Source organism: Kogia breviceps, chromosome 12, assembly GCF_026419965.1.
Source record: "Kogia breviceps isolate mKogBre1 chromosome 12, mKogBre1 haplotype 1, whole genome shotgun sequence".
NCBI classification, from domain to species: domain Eukaryota; kingdom Metazoa; phylum Chordata; class Mammalia; order Artiodactyla; family Physeteridae; genus Kogia; species Kogia breviceps.
Genome location: NC_081321.1, coordinates 82,588,681 through 82,607,931, shown reverse-complemented (window position 1 = coordinate 82,607,931; position 19,251 = coordinate 82,588,681). Strand labels below are relative to the sequence as shown.

The 19,251-nt window shown below is 36.0% G+C and overlaps 1 protein-coding gene across 2 annotated transcripts in view; it reads right to left on the bottom strand.

The window, feature by feature from the left end:
• ACTR6 (actin related protein 6) overlaps positions 1 to 19,251 on the bottom strand; it is a 37,705-nt gene that overhangs the window by 14,212 nt on the left and 4,242 nt on the right. For both annotated transcript variants that reach the window (XM_059081973.2, XM_067009962.1), the window contains exons 2-9: positions 17,849 to 18,410; positions 15,780 to 15,897; positions 15,125 to 15,193; positions 14,138 to 14,261; positions 12,711 to 12,846; positions 12,562 to 12,618; positions 2,339 to 2,437; positions 2,165 to 2,243 (exon numbers count right to left, since the gene is read on the bottom strand). In XM_059081973.2, coding sequence (XP_058937956.1) covers positions 2,165 to 2,243; positions 2,339 to 2,437; positions 12,562 to 12,618; positions 12,711 to 12,846; positions 14,138 to 14,261; positions 15,125 to 15,193; positions 15,780 to 15,897; positions 17,849 to 17,916 — 750 coding nt within the window. In that variant the 5' untranslated portion in view covers positions 17,917 to 18,410. The remainder of the gene's footprint in view (positions 1 to 2,164; positions 2,244 to 2,338; positions 2,438 to 12,561; positions 12,619 to 12,710; positions 12,847 to 14,137; positions 14,262 to 15,124; positions 15,194 to 15,779; positions 15,898 to 17,848; positions 18,411 to 19,251) is intronic.

The window sequence follows — 19,251 nt, the reverse complement described above, 5'->3', positions numbered from 1 at the left end:
GTGACCCAGGTGATTTTTAGTCAGGTTTGGAGGAACTGGGAATTACTGAGACTTTACTCAGGGTCCATCCCTGTAGAAATACGGATTACTTTACCACCATGAGTCCAGAGTGCTATAAATTCTCCACAAGGTGTTTTATATCACTGGACTGTTTTAATCAGCTATAATAAATGAGGATGATCAAATGTGCCTAATGAGAAAGTGGCTTGGTATCTATATGTTTGGGGCAGTTTTCCTTGTCTTGTAAAGAAAAAAATACACCTTCCATATCCTAAGTGGGACATGGGCTTCCAGTTTCCCTCCCCAGTTCATGCCAGACAACATGATCCCATAATCTGTCACAATTCCCACTTCTGAAAGCCAGCCTCAGTCCTTCCACAAGGATATGTTTCTAAGGACATTACAGGATGATTTTGATTTTATAAGGACCTGGATAGCCTTCTCTGAATTCTGATGTGTATTTCACCTCAATAATCTGGCCACCAAATTTTTTTAATTTCAGGCATTAAAAACAAGTATAAATAATTATATAAAACCCATATATCCAGACTTCCCTGGTGGCGCAGTGGTTACGAATCCGCCTGCCAATGCAGGGGACACAGGTTTGAGCCCTGCTCCAGGAAGATCCCACATGCCTCAGAGCAACTAAGCCCATGCTCCACAACTACTGAGCCTGTGCTCTAGAGCATGCAAGCTACAACTACTGAGCCCATGTGCCACAACTACTGAAGCCCGTGTGCCTAGAGCCCATGATCCGCGAACCCATGCTCCGCAACAAGAGAAGCCACTGCAATGAGAGGCCCACGCGCCACAACAAAGAGTAGCACCCACTCACTGCAACTAGAGAAAGCCTGCGCACAGCAACAATGATGAAATACAGCCAAAAAATAAATAATATTTTTTGAAAAGAAAAAAACCCATATATCCATCAACCATTTTAATGTAACTTCACAGATATAACACCCCCCTTTAAAATTTGGTGTTATCATTCACATACATAGTTTTCATACTTTTACTTCATATTTATAAATTCCTAAACATAATAATTATTCTGAATAGCCTGAAATGGTATATGTCCTTCTAAAACTTGCTTTTAGACATCATCATGTTTTAGACAGAAACACATTTCTGAGATTTATCCATGATGATCACGTAGCTCTACTTCATTTTCACTGCTAATTTTATAATATGAATATATCAAAATTTATCTATTTTTCTACCATTAATGGCTACCTAGGTTCTTCCCAATTTCTCAGTCTTTTAATGCATACTACAATGAACATTAACATACATGTCCCCTTGTGAAAATATCTCCTTGTGCTTAAGTTTCTGACCAAAGATTTTTAACTTCCTACCATTCCTCACCAAGCCAGTAACTAGAAGGGCAAACTTCACATTTACCCAACCACAGAATGGATAATTCACCTGAGCCGATCAAAGATAGGGAGAAATTACTTTGTTTTGACATCCAAGATAAACTTTTCTCACACTTTGAAAGTGTACTGGATTTTGCTGTTTTCAACTACAATCTGATAGCAGAGCCTTGGGTCAGCTATATTCACAACAAATAACCTACTTCTAACTGGACTAAAACTAATTCTTAAGGAAACACGAAAGGGTAAACCATAATATAGGTAATGATACTGTTAATCTCCAGATTTGTCCCATGTGCTATCATGGCAGATAGTTCTTTTTCTAAATAACTTTGGTAGAGATATTAACTAATCATTCATACACTGGTGCCTAAAGAAATGGCCACCAGGCAGGAAAGCAGTCATCAACAACTCTGTGAGATTCCACCCATCCCAGATGGATGTTGCTCAAACCTGACTGAGGTGGTCACTTGAAGAAATATAAAGTATTTTTTAAATTACCTTACATCATAGACTTAGAAAACAAATTTATGGTTATCAAAGGAGAAAGGTGGGGGGAGGGATAAATTAGGAGGTTGGTATTAACATACACTATTATATATAAACTTATCAACAAGAACCTACTGTACAGCACAGGGAACTCTACTTAATACTCTGTAATAACCTCTATGGGAAAGGATCTGAAAGAGAATAGATTTATGTATAACTGAATCACTTTGGTGTACACCTGAAATTAATGCAACACTGTAAACAAACTATATGCCAAAATAAAATAAACTTTAAAAAATTACCTTACAAAAGCCTTTTTTAATTGTACTAAAGTCAGGCAAAACATAGTCTACCATTACTGTATTTTCTTCTCCTTTCAACCTGGAAAACAAAACATAGACTTATGAAATATTTTAACTATGTGTAACATTCCCCAATAATCAACTTTCCAATTCTTAGGTTACCATTATACATACTTGGCAATATCCATGTCTCTATAAAAATCCTGAGACACATAGCATACATCTTCTTTCACTTGATTAATCACATGTGTTTCATCCATAACATGTAACTGCCTAAACAGAAAAAAAATGGTAACGTGAAATGAAAAAAATTTAGACCCACCACCAGTCCCTCCCATCAGGAAACTTGCACAATCCTCTTAGATAGCCTCATCCACCAGAGGGCAGACAGCAGAAGCAAGAAGAACTACAATCCTGCAGCCTGTGGAACAAGACCCACATTCACAGAAAGATAGACAAGATGAAAAGGCAGGGGACTATGTATCAGATAAAGGAACAATATAAAAGCACAGAAAAACAACTGAATGAAGTGGAGATAGGCAACCGTCCAGAAAAAGAATTCAGAATAATGAGAGTGAAGATGATCGAGGACCTCAGAAAAAAAATGGAGGCAAAGATCGAGAAAATGCAAGAAATGTTTAACAAAGACCTAGAAGAATTGAAGAACAAACAGAGATGAACAATATAATAACTGAAATGAAAACTACACTAGAAGGAATCAATGGCAGAATAACTGAGGCACAAGAACAGATAAGTGACCTGGAAGACACAATGGTGGAATTCACTGCTGCAGAACAGAATAAAGAAAAAAGAATGAAAAGAAATGAAGACAGCCTAACAGACCTCTGGGACAACATTAAATGCAACAACATTTGCATTATAGGGGTCCCAGAAGGAGAAGAGAGAGAGAAAGGACCAGAGAAAATATTTGAAGAGATTATAGTCAAAAACTTCCCTAACATGGGAAAAGAAACAACCACCCAAGTCCAGGAAGCACAGAGAGTCCCATACAGGATGAACCCAAAGAGAAACATGCCGAGACACACAGTAATCAAACTGGCAAAAATTAAAGACAATGAAATATTATTGAAAGCAGTAAGGGAAAAATGACAAATAACATACAAGGGAACTCCCATAAGGTTAAGAGATGATTTCTCAGCAGAAACTTTACAAGCCAGAAGGGAGTGGCATAATATACTTAAACTGATGAAAGGAAAGAACCTACAACCAAGATTACTCTACCTGGCAAGGATCTCATTCAGATTTGATGGAGAAATCAAAAGCTTTATACAGACAAGCAACAGGTAAGAGAATTAAGCACCATCAAACCAGCTGTACAAAAAATGCTAAAGGAACTTCTCTAAGTGGGAAACATAAGAGAAGAAAAGAACCTAGAAAAACAATCCCAAAACAATTAAGAAAATGGTCATAGGAACATACATATCGATAATTACATTGAAAATGAATGCATTAAATACTCCAACCAGAAGACACAGGCTCACTGAATGAATACAAAAACAAGACCCATGTATATGCTGTCTACAAGAGGCCCACTTCAGACCTTGGGACACATACAGACTGAAAGTGAGGGAATAGAAAAAGATGTTCCATGTAAATGGAAATCAAAAGAAAGCTGGAGTAGCAATACACAGATCAGATAAAATAGACTCTAAAATAAAGAACGTTACAAGAGACAAGGAAGGACACTACATAATGATCAAGGGATCAATCCAAGAAGAAGATATAACAATTATAAATAAATATGCACCCAACATAGAAGCACCTCAATACATAAGGCAACTGCTAACAGCTATAAAAGAGGAAATCGACAGTAACACAGTAATAGTGGGGGATTTTAACACCCCACTTACACCAATGGGCAGATCATTCAAAATGAAAATAAATGAGGAAACAGAAGCTTTAAATAGCACAATACACCAGATAGATTTAATTGATATTTATGGGACATTCCATCCCAAAACAGCAGATTACACTTTCTTCTCAAGTGCCCACAAAACATTCCCCAGGATAGACCACATCTTGCATCCCAAATCAAGCCTCAGTAAATTTAAGAAAATTGAAATCATATCAAGCATCTTTTCTGACCACAATGCTATGAGATTAGAAATGAATTACAGGGAAATAAACCTAAAACACACAAACACATGGAGGGTAAACAATACGTCACTAAATGACCAAGAGATCACTGACGAAATCAAAGAGGAAATCAAAAAATACCTAGGGACAAATGACAATGAAAACATGATGATCCAAAACCTATGGGATCCAGCAAAAGCAGTTCTAAGAGGGAAGTTTATAGCTATACAAGCCTACCTCAAGAAACAAGAAAAATCTCAAATAAACAATCTAACATTACACCTACAGGAACTAGAGAAAGAAGAACAAACAAAACCCAAAGTTAGCAGAAGGAAGGAAATCATAAAGATCAGAGCAGAAATCAATGAAATAGAAACAAAGAAAACAATAGCAAAGGTCAATAAAACTAAAAGCTGGTTCTTTGAGAAGATAAACAAAATTAAAGCATTAGCCAGACTCATCAAGAAAAAGAGGGAGAGGACTCAAATCAATAAAATTAGAAATGAAAAAGGAGAAGTTACAACAGACACGGCAGAAATACAAACCATCCTAAGAGACTACTACAAGCAACCCTATGCCAATAAAATGGACAACCTGGAAGAAATGGACAAATTATTAGAAAGGTATGACCTTCCAAGACTGAACCAGGAAGAAATAGAGAATATGAACAGACCAATCACAAGTAATGAAATTGAAACTGTGATTAAAAATCTTCCAACAAACAAAAATCCAGGACCAGATGGCTTCACAGGTGAATTCTAGCAAACGTTTAGAGAAGAGCTAACACCCATCCTTCTCAAACTCTTCCAAAACGTTGCAGAGGAAAGAACACTCTCAAACTCATTCTATGAGGCCACCATCACCCTGATACCAAAACAAGACAACGATACTACAAAAAAAAAAAATTACAGACCAATATCACTGATGAATATAAATGCAAAAATCTTCAACAAAATACTAGCAAACAGATTCCAACAACACATTAAAAGGATCATACACCATGATCAAGTGTGATTTATCCAGGGACGCAGGGATTCTTCAATATACAGAAATCAATCAGTGTGATACACCATATTAACAAATTGAAGAAGAAAAACCATATGATCATCTCAATAGATGCAGAAAAGGCTTTGACAAAATTCAACACCCAATTATGGTAACAACTCTCCAGAAAGTGGGCTTACAGGGACACTACCTCAACATAATAAATGCCATATACAACAAACCCACAGCAAACATCATTCTCAATGGTGAAAAACTGAAAGCATTTCCTCTAAGATCAGGAACAAGACAAGGATGTCCACTCTCACCATTATTATACAACATAGTTTTGGAAGTCCTAGCCACGGCAATCAGAGAAGAAAAAGAAATAAAAGGAATACAAAATGGAAAAGAAGTAAAACCGTCACTGTTTGCAGATGACATGATACTATACATAGAGAATCCTAAAGATGCCACCAGGAAACTACTAGAGCTAATCAATGAATTTGGTAAAGTTGCAGGACACAAAATTAATGCACAGAAACCTCTTGCATTCCTATACACTAATGATGAAAAATCTGAAAGAGAGATTAAGGAAACACTCCAATTTGCCATTGCAAGAAAAAGAATAAAATACCTAGGAAAAAACCTACCTAGGAGACAAAAGACCTGTATGCAGAAAACTATAAGACACTGATGAAAGAAATTAAAGATAATACCAACTGATTGAGAGATATACCATTTCTTGGACTGGAAGAATCAATATTGTGAAAATGACTATACTACCCAAAGCAATCTACAGATTCAATGCAATCCCTATCAAATTACCAATGGCATTTTTTATGGAACTAGAATAAAAATCTTAAAATTTGTATGGAGACACAAAAGACCCCAAATAGCCAAAGCAGTCTTGAGGGAAAAAAACGGAGCTGGAGGAATCAGACTCCCTGACTGAAGACTGTATTACAAAGCTACAGTAATCGAGACAATATGGTACTGGCACAAAAACAGAAACACAGATCAATGGAACAAGATAGAAAGCCCAGAGATAAACCCACACACCTATTGTCAACTAATCTATGACAAAGGAGGCAAGGATATACAATGGAGAAAAGACAGTCTCTTCAATAAGTGGTGCTGGGAAAACTGGACAGCTGTATGTAAAAGAATGATATTAGAACACTCCCTAACACCATACACAAAAATAAACTCAAAATGGCTTAGAGACGTAAATGTAAGACCGGACACTATAAAACTCTTACAGGAAAACAGAGGACGAACACTCTTTGACATAAAACACAGAAAGATCTTTTTTGATCCACCTCCTAGAGTAATGGAAATAAAAATAAAAATAAACAAATGGCCTCGAATGAAACTTCAAAGCTTTTGCACAGCAAAGGGAACCATAAACAAGATGAAAAGACAACCCTCAGAACGGGAGAAAATATGTGCAAATGAACCATCGGACAAAGGATTAATCTCCAAAATATATAAACAGCTCATGAAGCTCAATATTAAAAAAACAAACAACCCAGTTCAAAAATGGGCAGAAGACCTAAATAGACGTTTCTCCAAAGAAGACATACAGATGGCCAAGAAGTAATGAAAAAGCTGCTCAACATCACTAATTATTAGAGAAATGCAAACCAAAACTGCAATGAGGTATCACCTCACACCAGTTAGAATGGCCATCATCAGAAAATCTACAAACCATAAATGCTGGAGAGAGTGTAGAGAAAAGGGAACCCTCTTGCAGTGTTGGTGGGAATGTAAATTGATACAGCCACTATGGAGAACAGTATGGAGGTTCCTTAAAAAGCTAAAAATAGAACTACCATACCACCCAGCAATCCCACTACTGGGCATTACCCAGATAAAACCATAATTCAGAAAGACACATACACCCCAATGTTCACTGCAGCACTATTTATAATAGCCAGGTCATGGAAGCAACCTAAATGCCCATTGACAGACGAATGGATAAAGGAGATGTGGTACATATATACAATGGAATATTACTCAGCCATAAAAAGGAACGAAATTGGGTCATTTGTAGAGACGTGGATGGACCTAGAGACTGTCATACAGAGTGAAGTCAGAAAGAGAAAAAGAAATATCGTATATTAACGCATATATGTGCAACCTAGAAAAATGGTACAGATGAATTGGTTTGCAGGGTAGAAGTTGAGACACAGATGTAGAGAACAAATGTATGGACACCAAGGGGGGAAAGCCACGGGGGTGTGGTGGGGGTGTGATGAACTGGGCAATTGGGATTGACATGTATACACTGATCTGTATAAAATTGATGACTAATTTTAAAAAAAGAAAAAATTTAAACATAACTTACAATTATCATTTAAAATATTTTTCTAGACTTAAATTTTCAGGTAACTTATTTTTTAAAATTATTAAATTTTTGAATGTGTAAAATATTTTTAACTTTATGGAATATCTATTCCATTATCTTATTTAATCTCCACATTATCCCTCTGAGGGCAAACAGTCCAGTTTGTAGAAGGAAATTGAAAATAGAGCTTTTAAGTAGCAAGGATTATCCAATTAAAGGGAAACATTTTCTTCCAACCATTCTGAATAGAATCTTGCTAAAATGCCGTAACTATGTGCACTTTCTTTTCCTATTAGAGAAGTACTGTTAGTCAGCCGCACACAGTAATTGGCAAAAAGTAGATGCTTAAATATTTGATGAGTGAATCAGACACAACACAGGCTTAATATACAAAATAAAGATGTTTTTAAAAACAAACAAAAATGTGAGGTTATTTCTTTTCAATATTTTTCTCTGCCCATAGTTTTACTTTTTATGTTTTAGCCCAAACATAATCTCATAAACATTTTCTTATGCTATTACATATTCTTTAAAAATATGATTTAATACCTTATCATATTTCTTTTTATTTTATTTTATTTTATTTTATTTATTTATTTTTTTGCGGTATGCGGGCCTCTCATTGTTGTGGCCTCTCCCATTGCGGAGCACAGGCTCCGGACGTGCAGGCTCAGCGGCCATGGCTCACGGGCCCAGCCGCTCCGCGGCATGTGGGATCTTCCCAGACCAGGGCACGAACCCGTGTCCCCTGCCTTGGCAGGCGGACTCTCAACCACTGCGCCACCAGGGAAGCCCTCATATTTCTTTTTAAATTTAATTTTATTTACCTTTTTATACAGCAGGTTCTTATTGCCCTATCATATTTCAACCAGAGGGATCTATTAAAATGTATTTATCCATGTTCCAAATATTGAAAGTTTAGATCAGGAGGAAAAATATTCGTGTGTTTATAAACGTGGACTTTGGAGTCTGAGACAGGGTTAATCACAACTTAGTAGACAAATTACTTTATCTCTTTGGGACTCAATCTCTTCAACTCTAAAAAGGTAATAAGTTCACCAACTTTATACAGCTGCAAGAAGTAAATAATTCTAATCATACATGTAAAGTGTTTAGCATAGTCCCTGTACTCAAAATATAGGCATCTTAATCGAGATCACTGATTATCCCATTATTTATTCATACTCTAGGACACATAATATGAAATACTTAGTCTCTTGGTATATTGCAAAATTGTTTACCAGAAAAGTTATTTCAAATTATACTCTAACCAACAGCAAATAAGAGTGTCCATATCACAAATCTGCAACACCTTTTGAAAAAAATCTATTAATTTGGATTGTAATAGTAGTATTTTAATTTGCATTTTCTCTATTAGAATGTGCCATGAGGGGCTTCCCTGGTGGCGCAGTGGTTGCGAATCCGCCTGCCGATGCAGGGGACACGGGTTCGTGCCCCGGTCCGGGAAGATCCCACATGCCGCGGAGCGGCTGGGCCCGTGAGCCATGGCCCCTGAGCCTGCGCGTCCGGAGCCTGTGCTCCGCAACGGGAGAGGCCACAACAGTGAGAGGCCCACGTACCACAAAAAAAAAAAAAATAAATAAATAGAATGTGCCATGAGGAAGAGGAATTCTTTTGTTTTGCATCCCAAGCTCCTAAATAAATGCTCCATAAATATATGAAATGAATCTGTGATTACTACAGATGTTTAACACTTTTTATGTCTGAGAATTATCCATTTTATAACCTTTGACAGCATGTAATTCTCCAATGATTATCTATTTGTGCCACTGACCATCTGTATTCTGAAAATTATCTAACCATTTTATACTGGGGTAGTGTTTTTCTTATGGATTGATAAGAGCTCTTAATATATTAAAGAAAACAACCCTGTGTCATATTTCTTTCAGGTTTATTTCTCAGGATTATTTACTTTTGCTTACAAAGGCTTTTGATGTACATAAGGTTTAAAATTTTTACATAGTTAAAAAACAAAAGCTGGCAAAATCTATCCTGTCCTTAAGTCAGTTGTTTTCAGGCTAAACAGAGACAAAAGGGGGCTAAGGGTGCTGGTAATATTCTGCTTGACCTGTGTTCTGGTTACATCAGTGTATTCACTTTTTGAAAATTCACTGAGTTGTACACTCACTGTCTTAAACTTATTTGTATATGTGTTTTACTTCAATAAAAAGTTTATTTTAAAAAGAAGTTGTAAGAAAACACACCCTTTGTTACTCCTTCCACTGTTTTTCTTTTTCTAAAAATAAATTAATTAATTTATTTATTTTTGGCTGCATTGGGTCTTTGTTGCTGAGCGTGGGCTTTCTCTAGTTGCGGCGAGTGGGGGCTACTCTTCATTGCAGTGCGTGGGCTTCTCATTGCAGTGGTTTCTCTTGTTGCACAGCATGGGCTCTAGGAGTGTGGGGTTCAATAGTTGTGGCATGTGAGCTCAGTAGTTGTGGCTTGCGGGCTCTAGAGCGCAGGCTTAGTAGTTGTGGTGCACGGACTTAGCTGCTCTGTGGCATGTGGGATCTTCCCAGACCAGGGCTCAAACCCGTGTCCCCTGCCTTGGCAGGCAGATTCTTAAGCACTGCACTACCAGGGAAGCCCTCTTCCACTGTTTTTATGCTTAGCAACTCAGTTAAATATTTCTTGTGTTTTTATTTTTATATTTAAGTCTTACAACCATCTGAACTTCAGTGCATGAGGCAAAGTAAAATCTTAATTTTTCTCCAAACAGGCAACTTTCCCTGTATCCTTTCTCAAACAGTTACTCCCCTCCTCATTGGTTTCTGATGCTTTAGTATGTAATTACTTTTCTTTTACATATAATGTTTGATTTAGGATTAACAATTCAGTGTCACTGATCTGTCAGTTAATTCTTTTTAAAAAAAAGATATTTATTTATTTATTTATTTTATTTGGTTGCGCTGGGTCTTAGTTGCAGCACGTGGGATCCTAAGTTGCGGCATGCGAACTCTTAGTTGTGGCATGCATGTGGGACCTCATTCCCTGACCAGGGATCAAATCCAGGCCCCCTTCCTTGGGAGCACAGAGTCTTAACTACTGTACCACCGGGAAGTCCCTGTCAGTTAATTCTTATACAAGTGTCACCTTAATTTAATTATTAGTTTAAAATTTTTTATCATCTACTAGAGAAGTCTCTTTTTCATTATCATTCTTTTTCATAAGTATTTCTAGTTGTTCCTGCTAGCTTCTTCTCTTCAAGTTGGACTTCAACAGCCTTGCTTTTAAAAATATATGAATTTTCTTTTATTCAGTGTTTCATTCAGAAGGACTAAGTATATAGGCTTTGGACTCAAACTGGCTGGGTTTTGGTTAATGTCCTCATCTGTATCAGCCTTCCCTTACCTTTCTAATATGCTGTTTCTGGGAAAGGGAATTAAACATATAAACTTTTTGAAGCTGAGCCTAATTCTATTTGGTTTCATAATGAGTAACATTCACATAATCATAATATTGTAAATACTATTTGTAAGTTTTCTATTTTTAAAATTAATCTATAATCAAGGCAAGAAGACTTAATTATAGTAAAGAGCATTATGTAAATATTATAAATTTCAATAATTAAGAAGAAATGGTATAGCAATGAAAAAAGTCAATCTCTAAAGGTTACATACTACATGATTCTGTTTCTCTAACATTCTTGAAATAATAGAACTATAGAAATGGAAAGCAGATTAGCGATTGCCAAGGTACTGGGACAGGTGGAGGAGCAAATATAAAGGGGGAGCACATAGAAGTTCCTTTGTAATGGTGGAACAGTTCTGTATCTTGACTGTGGCAGTGTTTATGAGTCTATACATGGGATAAAAATCACACAGAGCTACACGCAGACAAGTGCATGTAAAAAAAAGTGAAAACTGAATATAATCTGTAGTCTGGTTAACAGTATTGCACCAACGTCAATTTTATCATTTTTATGTTGTACTAGTTATATAAAATGTCACTAAGGGTACACAGGGCTCTGTGTACTATTCTTGCAACTTCCTGTGTATTTCAAAATAAAGTTTTTTTTTTTTTAATGTGCTAGAGATGGGTAAGACAGCTCTAAGGGGATTGGGCTTCTGTTGGGGGTAATGAAATGTTCTAAAATTGATTGTGGTGATGGATGCATATGCTAAAAACCATTGCACTGTATACTTTAAATGGGTGAATTGTATGGTATGAGAATTATATCTCAATAAAGCTGTTTAAAAAAGTAATGATACATCTGAGAGAAAGAAAAGGAGAGAAGAAAGTTAGAAGGATATGTAGATGCACTTATTTTCACATATAACACAGAGGGAAGCCAAGAGATACTGACAGTATCATACTGGTCAAAGTTAATGTAGCAAAAACTGAGATTTAAGAATTCTACTTATGTTTTTAAACACAATAAAATTAAAAATAATAGCATTAATAAAATTTAGGAGGCAGGAGAAGAGTTGGCACATGATTAAGTACACTAACTCTTCATCTTTTAATAGTGGACATTCAACTAATAATGGCTAATTCAGAAACATATCAATATATTATTAAGGCTCATAGATATTAAAAAAGTAAAAGATAATAAAGTTGAAATATTATGCTGTGTATGGAGTAAAACTGACAAGAGAAATGGAAAGGGAAGGCAGAGATTTATTTTCTTTTTGGATCCTTATTTCCTTATACGCATTTTAAAATTTGTTTTAGGAGGTACAGGTACATTTGTAATTTTAAAATATTATTAATGTATTAAGCTCTCTAGAATTTAGAAATGTCTTTTTGGTGGACACTACCATTTCATATGTTAGAAAGCTTTTCAACCTGAACATCATTAGTATTTATACATACCATATAGTCTTCTAAGCAATAATATAGCACTGCCACCTGAACTTAGAACTAAAGGTAAGGAATAATTTTAAATTACTTTAAAAAGTTCATCCCCAGCATTCCATCCTCCCAAAGAATCAAAGCTAAGTATTACCTGTAAGATATAATCTCTTTTAGATGATTGGTTAGGAGTTTTCCTCCCACATTTATCCTAAAAAGGGAGAATTCAAATTTGGTTCAGTTTATTACACATTTCATTCAGTTTTATTCTAAGAATTAAGATGAAAATTGAATGCAACTCACCGAATAATTGCTTCTTTTTTCTTTTTACTTCTACAATAAGGAACTATATGTGTAAAGGAATATCCACTATCTACAATGATACAGCATAATTCGGAAGGATTATCTCGGAAATACCTATGTGCACTGAGAGCCCCAGCTATTTAAAAAAAAAAAGATAAAGAAAAAATAAACACACTGAATAAGAGTATAATTAATTTAAAGCAATAAATAAAGAAAGGTAGCAAACTAAAACAAGCAGAAAGACAAAAACTTTATTTATAGGAAAAATGTTAATTTATAATAACATTCCTAATTCTGTCACAAGCTCTTTATAATGCTTAAACTTTAAAACATGATATTTTTTGTGGAAAATGATAAAAAAATTTGTGATCAACTTTTAAAGGTAAATATTCACTTCACAGTTCATAATAATTATTTTAACAGCAGATAATTTTTACTGAGCATTTATTACATGCTGGGCACTATTCTAAACTCCATGAGTATGTGTGTTTTAATCCTCACAACAATCCCATTTCATAGATGAAGAAAGTGAAGCACAAGAGAAGTTAAATAATGTGCCCAAGGTCACATGACTAGAAAGTAACAGAGCTAGGATTCAAACATAGACAGTGTGACTCCAGAGCAGGGTTTCTCAACTTTGGAACTCCTGGCATTTTTGGCCAGATAACTCCTTGTTGGGGGTTTTACTGTGCATTGTAAGATGTTTAGCAGCATCTGTGTCCTCTACACATTAGATGCCAGTAGCACCCTCTCAGTTGTGACAATGAAAAATGTCTCCAGACTTTGTGCATTGTAAGATGTTTAGCACCATCTGTGTCCTCTACACATTAGATGCCAGTAGCACCCTCTCAGTTGTGACAATGAAAAATGTCTCCAGACTTTGTCAAATGTCCCCAGGAGCAAAAATCACCCTTGTTTCAGAACACTGTTTTAGAGATTATGCTCCTAACCATTACAGTATACTGTTGCTTATACAGACTTAAATTCTACAAGCTAAATATGTGAATACTTTCTTTGTACAGTCATGTAATGTGATTCTAGCCTTTAATAAACTTACTGCTAGATAATATTTACAGATTGTTTTCCCTCATATTGGCAGCCTGAGCTATTAGCATTATTTCAAACAATAATAATAACAATAGCAGACACATCAGTGACAGAAAAGACAACTAACTCAGAAACAATAATCTTTCAGAGATTAGAAATATGTGGCTAGTAACTTCATTAGGGAGAAATATCATATCAGTAAAAAGATAAAGTGAGAGAAGTCTGACTAGATAATCTCTAAGGGTTCATCTAGTTTTTAAATTCCAGGTTTTATTTCCTTCAAATCAAAAAGAATGTCACCAAATATTCTTGGACCTTAAGTGTTTCTTTATTCATATTCATATTCACATAACTCAATTTCAATAAAAACTTTAACTCACCATTTACTCTTAATACTGCTTGAAACTGGTATTCTTCAAATAAGATTTCATTCATTGATTCTTGAATTGAAGTGAAGTTAAAATATGGTTCTGTGATAATAATATTAGTGTCTAAAAAATCAACCTATGTGAGGAAAAAAATTCCCAAAGTTTTGTAACTTTGTAGTCATAATTATAAGTACTTGTTTTACATATATAAACACATTTATTTAATCCTCACAATAACCCTAGGAGACACATTTTACTATTATTCCCTTTTAAAAGGTGAGCAAACTGAGGCACAAAAGAGTTGAACGAGTTACGAGGGTCCATATAACTAGTTAGTGACATACCTATGATTTGAACTTGGGAAGTCTGGTTACAGAATACATGCACTTTAACTATTATATAATTTTAACTCTCTTGTAGCATTGATAAAATGGTACTGTCAAATTGTTTAAAGATAATTATGCAAAAGTAATAAATGATACAACTATAGGCACTGGGACTGTTATTTTGTTTTTAAAAGTTAAAAGGTGAGAAGCTTTAGAATATTTAACATTTACATAATTCTCTCCCACACACTCTTAAGAAACATTAAAATTTGAACATTTTCTCAGTATACCTAAAGTCATACTAAAGATATTAAATGCACAAAATTTTAATATTGTATCATTTGCACATTCAGATATATCAGCAAAAATATTTTATTGTGAAAAAAATTAGACAGTGAATTGGTCTAAGAATAGCAGAAATCTGAAGTGAAAATTTTAATCTTAAGTTTCATACAGACTATCTCTTCTCAACTTCAAATTCCAATTCACAATGGAAATTCCATTCACTTGCACTTATTTGAAAATCAAAGTTAAGCACAGTAGATTAAGTGACTTAAATATATATAAGAAACATTCAAAAATTTATAAATCTTAAGATGTAAGTACAGATTTAAATTTTTCGTTTGAATAAGACATGGAAATAGAAATTTGAATACATACTCCAATTTGTTACCTGATACATTTCTTTTCCAAAAAGGTAATCCCAGACTTGTCTTTGAACATCCCAATTCACCAAGTAGCCCTAAAAAATTTGTTTTATGAATTTAATTATCAAAAATATTTGAACAATTTTTTAAAAATCAGATTAATATATTCTAAATCACTGATTCTTATCTCTTTATGGTCACATTCACCAGTCTAATGCTGTTTGAATTTCAAACCTATTATATTGGTATGTTTTTCTCCTTGTAGAAATTCCAAATATTACAAATTAACAATAACCAAAATATCAAGGGTTCAAAAGACACACCAATATGTAGAGATGCATCTCTAAACTCTTTTTCTTTAATGTGTTCGTTTCATTCAGCTTTAACATAAACAAGTAAAATTCAGTACCCACATTCAGTAACTAAATCATGGTCATTTATTTTTATTTATTGAAGTATAGTTGAATTTTTTTCATTGAAGTATATATAATTAATCATGGTCATTTTTTAACACGACAATTTAAATTCAACTTTTGGTTTTAATAAGATCTCAATTAAAATTTAAATAACTTTTCTCAGAGATTCAAAAATATTTTCATACATACAAAATCTTAAATATACATTCCAAATTATCCTTCAGTTTAGGTCTTTAATGCTAGAAATGACATACGGTTGAATTACCTTTTGAAAAGGAAGAATATAAAAGAGTCCAGAAGGATCCTTTATTTCATCTATCTGGTTAGCAGTAAAAGTTTTAAGACGTGCCGTTTTTGACCTGAACTGACAGTTAGGAATAACTCTATAAACAAAGAAACAAATAATGTAATTATTCCCTAAATACTTAGTTCCTAAAAATACATTTACCTAACCACCACCCTTGATGTCAAAAAATATCCAAAACCAGCGTTTCTCATTGTCTTCAAAAAATTTTTACATGCTTTTTTTTTTTTTTTTTAAAGGTTCTAGTATATACCAGTTCTGTACTGGACCCAGTATCTTTCTCAAATAATCTTCAGGACACCCTTACGGGTGGGTATTGGTTCTGCCACTGCATAGAGGTGAAGAGGGGCTGAGGTAAAGTTCCTGGAAAATTCTTAACACCATTCTGGTAAGAAAAAAAAAAAATTTGCAAGTTCTAAATTCTGACCATAAAATTAAGCTTCCATGGAGTCAAAGATTTTCAATCAGCAATATCCTATAACGTACAGATGTAGGAAGTAGTTTTAAATATGGTTGCTGCGCACCATGAGTTTACAAACTGGTTAGGAAGACAAACTAGAACCATTATCCATCATACATGTGTAGACATGTATGTGTGTGTATGCGTGTGTGTGTTCATATATATGCACACACATACAGAGAAAGGGACAGAGAGAAAGTGAAGGGGAGCATAATTTGTCACCCCAAAATTCCACTTTGGTATAAGGATTATTTTGCGCTAAAGGCGATTAAAATCCTTGCATTAATTGGGATAACACTGTAAAAATGTTTTATATCTGATTATTTCACTTACTATGCTGTCACTTTCTCTACTAAATAATCTTCAAGGACATAATTTTAAACAATATATTTTAAAATTTATTTATTTTATTTATTTTTTGTTGCATTAAGTCTTCATTGCTGCACACAGCCTTTCTCTAGTTGTGGCGATTGGGGGCTACTCTCTTCGTTGTGAAGCACAGGCTCGAGGTGTGCGGGCTTCAGTAGTTGTGGCACACGGGCTCAGTAGTTGTAGCTCACCTGCTTAGTTGCTCCGCAGTATGTGGGATCTTCCCAGACCAGGTCTCAAACCCATGTCCCCTGCATTGGCAGGCAGATTCTTAACCACGGCGCCACCAGTGAAGCCCAAGGACATAATTTTGAAACCTGCCTTGTAGTCAACCTTATGGCTGTATTACAATTTTAGTCTATTTACTGTTCTTGACTATTTAGCTTGCTTCTCCCCCCACCTTTGTGTCACCATACACAATGTCTATACATGATAGAGTATTCCGCACCTACTCTTATCAAGACTTCTAAATTATTCCTTAAGTAACTGATAACAGAACTGCTGTCAAAAGATGAGAACAATGATACACACTGCCAAAATAAGACTGTAACAATATACATTCCTACGCAGTTTGTCCTCTAAAAAAAGAAAAAGGAAAGGAGGGAGCAAGGGGAAAAGTCCCCTGTGAATACTCTAGAGCAAAAGCGTGTCTTTTAATTTGCTTAGTCTCTACTCAAACATCGTTTATGAAAGCCAGTGTAGTATTTGTTTGAGTCTGATCAACCAGGTCAGCCAATGAGCACTTAGAAGGGCTAAAGTACAAAGCCTTCAAAGTCTACAGCCACTGAAACAGTGGTTTTTACACTTTTGGGGGCCATGGAACCCTTTAAGGAGCTAATGAAAGCTATGATCGCGTCCCCCCAAAAATGCATATACACACAAAACGTTGCCCACGATTCCTGAGGGTTCATGAACTTTGTGTACGGACCCCTCTTTCGGGAAACGCTTCCTTAGAAGCCTATTTTCCTGAACTATTTCCTGTTACGAAACGAAACACGTCCCACTTCCGGGGCCACGTAGCCCAAAGTTAGTAACAAAGTCCCACTTAAAAGCATTCAAACTACCCAATTCCAACCAGAGCATCCCTCTGCCTGAGGGCCGCGCGGGGGCGTTTGCAGTTTACAGTCGTCCCAAGATAAAGCGTAACATACGTAACTACTAGGCATATATGCTTTGTCCCTCGGAGGAACCGAACACTTACGAGACATTTTCATGGCTGTAACCGATTTTGGCGTTGTAGGCTCCGTTATCCAGCACTAAGGTCGTCATTTTAGCACTAACCGCAGTTGCTTCCTTTTCCCGACCCCTCTGCTCACGCTTTTTCCGGCACTCTATGGTTGCACCCAAGGAGCGTAAGGGCGCTTCCGGTCTCCCTTAGCAACTGAGGACGCCGGAAGCCAGAGATTGCACTGCAGCCCAGCCTGCCAGCAAGAGTCGTACCATGCTTCCTATCTCAACCCGTTTACGTCTTGGCCAGATCCAATAAGAGAGAAAACGCTGGGTTTTTTCGCCCAATGTGTGATTGTTCTTTACTTTTTCAGATTGAGTCGCTCTTGGGAGTTTCTTCTAACCCCTATAACGAACCCTCTTTGTGGGGGGTTGCGGGGAAGGTTGTGGGTGTGTCTGTGTTCGAATAGTATAGTTCAGACAGTGACGTCTTCTGAAGAATAAATTGCAAAGCCATACGCAGCACGGAACTGGATGTGAAGACTCTTAAGCTTCATTGCCCGCCACTTCCCTTCTGACTGTTCGATCCAACCACTCTGTTAGAAACACGGAACACGTCAACACGTCAACCGTCTCGCTTTTTAAACTCACAGTCTTCCCTGTCTGCTTGTTCTTATGGACGGAGCTTTGTGTCTTATTTATCTCAAAAAGCTTCTAGACTTCTGACACACTCCTCCTTTCCCCTTCCTGAAATTAGGTGTTCCTCCTATGTTCCCCTAATGTCTTGGGCTCACTCGTCTGTATAGTTAATGGTTAAGAGAACGAATTTTATAGGTTGGAATCCGGACTCTGCCACAAAATGGCTGTGTAACATAGGGCGATAAAGATAAGGGTTAATACTTACACAGGGCTTAATGCGTGTGGTTACATTGTTCTAAGAGCTTTATGTATATTTACTAATTTAATCTTTACAATTTATGAAGTAGGTCCTATTATTGAAATCAAAGATAGTAGTTAAGAGTGCAGTCTCTGCATTCAAACTCCTGGGTCAAATCCTGGCTCTGCCACTATATATTTTGGACAGGTTAGTTAACCTTTCTACACCTTAGCTTCCTCATCTGTAAAATGGAATACTATAATAATCCCCCCTTGCAGAATTGTTTTTTTTTTTTTTTTTTTTTTTTTTGCGTTATGTGGGCCTCTCACTGTTGTGGCCTCTCCCGTTGCGGAGCACAGGCTCCGGCCTAGCGGCCATGGCTCACGGGCTTAGTTGCTCCGCGGCATGTGGGATCTTCCCGGACCAGGGCACGAACCCGTGTCTCCTGCATCGGCAGGTGGATTCTCAACCACTGCGCCACCAGGGAAGCCCCGCAGAATTGTTTTATGAAGAGTAAATGATAAAAGTCAAGTATCTGTTAGTAATCATCATCATCCTTT